Source organism: Microtus oregoni, unplaced genomic scaffold (assembly GCF_018167655.1).
Source record: "Microtus oregoni isolate MIOR12 unplaced genomic scaffold, Mior012 000105F_ref0000443, whole genome shotgun sequence".
NCBI classification, from domain to species: domain Eukaryota; kingdom Metazoa; phylum Chordata; class Mammalia; order Rodentia; family Cricetidae; genus Microtus; species Microtus oregoni.
This window is the reverse complement of record NW_024544720.1, coordinates 453,286-459,212: the sequence shown is the minus strand read 5'-3', so window position 1 is coordinate 459,212 and position 5,927 is coordinate 453,286. Positions and strand designations below refer to the sequence as shown.

Here is a 5,927-nt window from a genome sequence, read left to right as displayed (position 1 = left end):
TTTATCCAAGCTCCTAGATATGTGACTTTTGAATTTGATGTCCATGCTCATCTTTCTGATCATGTCAATTTGCAGTACACGGCAGTTTCCAGGAATTTCTTGAATTTTTCTCACAGTTTCTGTAATTTTATGTAAAAACTAAATGCTATCCATGGCATCCCTAGGTAAACTCATATTTAACCATTTCCAAAATCTTTGAGTCAGTATTTGGGAGAGTAGTTGGAATAATTTTATCTGGCACAAATGACTTAATTTCTCAAGAGTGTTGGCGTGTTCTCCTCTTCATTTTTCTTCTCTCTACAGGTGTTTGAGACATGATTGTTGCTGTCTTCTTAACCATCCTGTGCTTGGGACTGGCCTCAGCTGCTCCAACACCAGATTACAGTTTGGATGCTGAGTGGGAGGAGTGGAAGAGGAACTTTGAGAAAACATACAGCCAAGTAGGTTACATGGACACCTGAAGCAGTGTCTTTGTAGAGCACGTTCAATGCTGTTGGGGGTCCATGGATATAACAGAGACCATAGATGCCATCCCTCTTGAGGTATCAATGTAACAGAAGATGAGCACAAGGTGGCCACTGTCTCTCTCATTGGGTGTCGAGAGTGGCTTGCTTCAGTGTCCTGAGATCCTTCCATGACCTCTAGGCATATGCAGCAGCCAGTCCCCTTGGTCAGGTAGTACAGGGGTGTAATTAGAAATGAATGCCATTCATTCTGTTTATTTCCAGGAGGAAGAAAGACATCGGAGAGCAATATGGGAAAACAATGTCAAGATGATCAAACTGCTCAGTGAGGAGAATGGCCTGGGGATGAACAACGTCACCGTAGAGATGAATGAATTTGGTGACATGGTGAGTGTGACTCAAGCTGTCCCGCACTCGTTCTTTTCCTCTTCTGTTGTTTAAATTGAGTCTTTATGTGCTGTTTCCTGAAGACCGGTGAAGAGATGAGGGAAATGATGAAGGGGAGTTCAGTTCTGACTCTAAAGAAAGGGAAACACATCCAGAAACGAGGAGATACCAACATCCCCAAAACTTTGGATTGGAGGACAAAAGGCTATGTCGCCCCCGTGCGGAGACAGGTATGACATCACATGACTGTCTTCTACTGGGGATGCAACAAGCTATTGACATGCATGTATTTGACTGGTATGACATGCTATTAGCCAAACTTGTTTTCATATCTTGAATACCACAGGTACTGTCCTTAGAATTCTGTTGCTAGTAACAAATGTTTCTTGGTTGTCCCCTAAATGAGGAATCCCTAATTCATGTCTTAGCAATTATGGGGCCTATCCAGGTGTAGAATGTATATCTAGCATTTCCACACACTACTTATTTATTCTTTAACCTCCTTCTAGTGGTCCCACTATATCTCTCCCCAGACTTAGGTTCTTCCATTAATGACATTCATCACACCTGGCAACAAGTATATCAAGACTTTATGTGCATCCGTGTGTGTTTGTGTGGCCACCCACTGGGGCATAAGACACCTCTCCATGGAGACTGACTCTTCTCACCTAGGCATCTATCAAATGCTAATAGTTCATTTTTGATAAGGACTCAACTGCTTGAGTTTTTACTGGCTATTAGTATTTGTTTGTGGATGACAATATTATCTTTCTTTCTCAGGGAGATTGTGGTGCTTGTTGGGCTTTTGCTGTGGCTGCTGCCATAGAAGGACAACTGTTCAAGAAAACAGGAAAACTGACCCCATTGAGTGTCCAGAACCTAATTGACTGCTCTAGATCTTTTGGTACTACTGGCTGTAAAGGAGGCAGGATGTATAATGCTTTCCAGTATGTAAAGAACAATGGAGGTCTGGAGGCTGAGGCAACCTATCCATATGAAGCAAAGGTAAGTGGACTTATTGGGTTGTCATTTCAGTTAGGCGGGTGCAAGGAGGAAAAGGCAGAAATAATCCATTGCCTTCTCAGTTCCCATTGAATGTAGACTCTCTCCGCACAGCACCAATGTTGACCTTACAGCATCCACCATGGCACAGTTGCCTGATTTCATGGTTCCATGTAGGTGTTCCTGCTTCTGTACACATGGAGAATGTGCAAAACATTCCACATATAATACAGATTTCTGCACCATGAAAATTTCTTATAGATGGAGGTGTCATTGAAGACATGGGAGCTGATTTTCAGTTCCAATTATCCTAGTAACATTTCCCTTCCTGGAATGATTTATGATAGTGCAGATGTAGGATTGGTCCTCTGCAAAGTGCCAAGGGTTATGGTTCTGGCTTTTGCTCTCCAGAAGGTAGAGGAAGTAACCAAATCTTTTAACTGTTACCTTTTAAAGGAAGGACGCTGCAGGTACCGTGCTGAACGTTCTGTTGTCAAGGTTGCCCGCTTTTACGTTGTCCCAAGTAATGAAGAAGCCCTACTGAATGCTTTAGTAACTCATGGGCCCATTGCTGTTGGAATTGATGCTGGACATGAATCTTTTAAAAAATATACGGGAGGTAAGTATGTGTTTTTCTAGATATTAGTGAAGAATGCTTGTTACCCTTTGGGATGTGCCAAGTTGATATCTTAACAATGTATAAAATTTGATGTGAGTGTTAGGGTTTATAAATTTTACACTTGTTAGTGCAGTAATCACATGTACTGTTTCTACATGACAAGACGTACCTATGCATGTGTGTACTTCATTATTTATCATATTGTTTAGCTTTGTTTACTCTACTTTTCTCTACTTGGTGTATATTAATATATGCATCTGTTGCCTTTCTAAAACTGCATTCTAAAGAATGCCTTCAATGAAAAGGTCTATGTTCAGTTATGATTTCTTGGAATGTGATTCTATTAGCAAAAACCAAAGATGTGAAAGAGTAATTTTATGTTAATAAGGGGAAGAGCTTTTCAACAAAGTTATGCTCATTTTATTTTGTTTTAGGATTTTGATGAGAATTTATAATCAGGATTTCTGTCAAGAATGGTTTCTATTTTTATTGGAATTTCTGTCATTACTGTCCAATTAGAATATGTCACACTTATTGTTGTTGACCATGGTCATATCAGGTTCCTGGTGCCTTTTACTCCACTGATTTTCTTTTTAGGTATGTACCATGAGCCAAACTGCAGACGTAATTCTCCTACGCATTCGGTGCTGTTGGTTGGCTTTGGCTATGAAGGCAGAGAGTCAGAGGGCAAGAAATACTGGCTGATACAGAACAGGTATAAATAGCTACCACTGTTTGTATTTTAGGTTTCAAATGGAACTTTCTGCTTGTAGTGATAGTTTAGATAGAAGTCATAGAAAGCATTGTCACAATTAAGTTGGAAAAGGAACATTTTTCCCTTTTAGTGCTCAAATGTATGTGTTGTGTGTGTATGTGTGTTTATGTGTGTGAATTTGTTTGTGTGTTTGTATGTGTGCGTGTGTATTTGTATATAGGTCTGATATTGACGTTAATTGTCTTTCTAACTTGTCTTCCTTATGTATTGAGGAGTTGAGTATCACTGATCCTAGAGTTTTCTGGTTTTGGTAGTGTGCTCATTCAGTTTGTTCTAGTTACATCCGGCTTCTGTAATTACATGTTGGCTGCAGAACCATCCTAGTTTTAAAAAGCGATTTTTATTTGTTGTGAGTGTGTGTCTGTGTGAGTGAGTGCTACCTGAGAACAGATGCTCATGCAGACCAGACAAAGACACCACATTCCTTACAGCTTCAGTGACAGGGGGGTGTGAATGAGTTCACACGGGGGCTCTGCTGGTGGGAACTTTTGTGCTGTGGAGGAACTCCAAGTGCTCCTAGGCACTGAGATTGTCTTCACCCTCATTTAAGCTTCCAGAGGAACTTGGACTCAAACCCCAATCCTTACCCTTGCATGATCTGGCTTTATTGTCTGATCCCTATCTTCTGGAGCACTAACATATAATATATGAATGAAAACAGAGTTCAGATTCTGTCGTTGCTTTCCTTGGGAATCAATATAACCTTTGTGTCATTGATTTTCTATTTATCATTGGTTATTTCTGAACAACCTGTGGGTAGAAGATGTCCTAATTTTCCCTGCTGTGACTTTTACTGTCCTCTGTGAGATAACTCTTGGTACTCTGGAATTGACTCTGCCTTTTCTGATTCTTTCTATTTCATTGGCCTCTAGCTCAGTGTTCATAAGTGGAGTTATTGTAATAATCCACTCTGCCATATCTTTTCTACTAAATGGAAAACTCAATTTTTCAGCCATGGTGAAAGTTGGGGAGAGAAAGGCTACATGAAGATTCCCAGAGACCAGAACAACTACTGTGGAATTGCTTCCTATGCCATGTACCCTGTATTGTGAGCTGCCTGGTGATAAGAAGGAGGGGAAGATATTAGGGCAAGACATACAGAAGAACCCACCGTCTTCAAAGCGTCCAGCCTCTGCTGTGTGCAGAAGACACTGCAGTCATTGAGAAGCCAGGGTAGGATGTGAAATCTAGGATGTTTGCTCTAGTAAGACATGGCTGCTGCTGTCGCTGCTGCGCTGCGGTGATTCGTGTCGTGGATTCCTGTCATGACTTGATTTTAACATTTTCACTGGACTAAATGGCGTCTTTAAAAATAAAAGTTAAATTCAATTATAGTGTCTACTTTTTCTTTTTTGTGAGGTGGCTTTTTTATGTTCAAACATGACATTTGTCTTGAAGCCAAAATTAAATGTGGTGCTGGTGGCTCTAGAAGGAAGAGTGGATGACTTCTCTGATGGCTGATCTTCAGTCATTGGCTGCAGTCTGCATGCAGAGTTCTATTTATATACTAGCAATCCTGCTCTGAAGGACTATATGAAAACTTCTGGATTTGATATTTTTAGTTGACATGAATTCACCCAGTTCCAATTTTTTACCACTCTGTAGAATGTGATGTTACTGTATCCCCAATGCATTGTGCTGGGCTCTGACTCTTCCTTTCCAGCAACCCAATCCTGTACTAGCTTCCCTGAGTCATAGAAATCAAGGTGACTATGTCTGCAATTACAGGTATTATCTTCCAGAATGTTCAGTGCTACAATGTACTGAGTGCTGACAGCTATTTCAATATAGGCTTTTGCTGTTATGGTCTTATTCTCCTATTGTCCGTAGCTGATAATCCTTAAGCTTACCTATCTAATGCATTCAACTTTGCCATACACATGTATGTTCAAAACATAACATATATATGCCACTATATATGTGTTCCTTTGGTATACACTATTTAGTACTTTCTGTGGGCTCAAGCATGTAGTGCAGGTATTAGAATGTTTTCTCAGGTCATAATAAATCATAGTTAGATTTCTTTTCAGTTTCTCAATGCTTGACTTCAGAGACTGGCTATTAGGTCTTAGTAACCTTACCTGCCTGGGCATCATGGAGAGATAAATCAGGGCACGGTCTTCTGTAATCTAGATGAATTAGTAAATCGGCTTTTCTAGAATCTTCTTTATCATGTAGGTTAATTGTTAGCAGGCTGTGAAGGTTTCACCAGCACAATATCTTACAATGACACAAGTGATATTAAAGACTATGTTGAAACAAGAAGGTCAGAGAGCAATAAGGACGGCCCATCCAATGAGGAAAATAAACTGGGCTTAAACTGGGTATCTCATTCATGGAGACTCATCTGACTCAGGAGGTATTGACCTACTCTTTTGCACACTCAAGAATTCCATATAAACTTTAAACAAAAAACCATTACACACACACATATACATATATTATACATACACATACACACACATACTCACACAACCTGGTACAGACCTCTGTATGGCCCTATGCTTGCTGCTTTGTCTCTGTGAATTCATATAAGCTTGGCTCATGTTGATTTTGTGAGTCTCATTTTATTGCTGTCCTCCAATATCTCTGATTCTTACACTTTTTCTGCCAATTCTTCTACTGGTTTTCCTCAGCTCTGATGAAGAAGGTTTTTGGATGAGTGTCCCAAGGTCTCTCA

General features: G+C 40.2%; 1 protein-coding gene across 1 annotated transcript; it reads left to right on the top strand.

Moving 5' to 3' along the window:
* Positions 1–314: 314 nt before the first annotated feature.
* Positions 315–4,299, top strand: LOC121443403 (cathepsin 7-like). Its single transcript, XM_041645164.1, has 7 exons — positions 315–440; positions 729–851; positions 935–1,081; positions 1,632–1,860; positions 2,314–2,472; positions 3,070–3,187; positions 4,200–4,299. The coding sequence occupies exons 1-7, from the start codon at positions 315–317 to the stop codon at positions 4,297–4,299; spliced, it is 1,002 nt and encodes a 333-aa protein (XP_041501098.1).
* Positions 4,300–5,927: the final 1,628 nt, after the last annotated feature.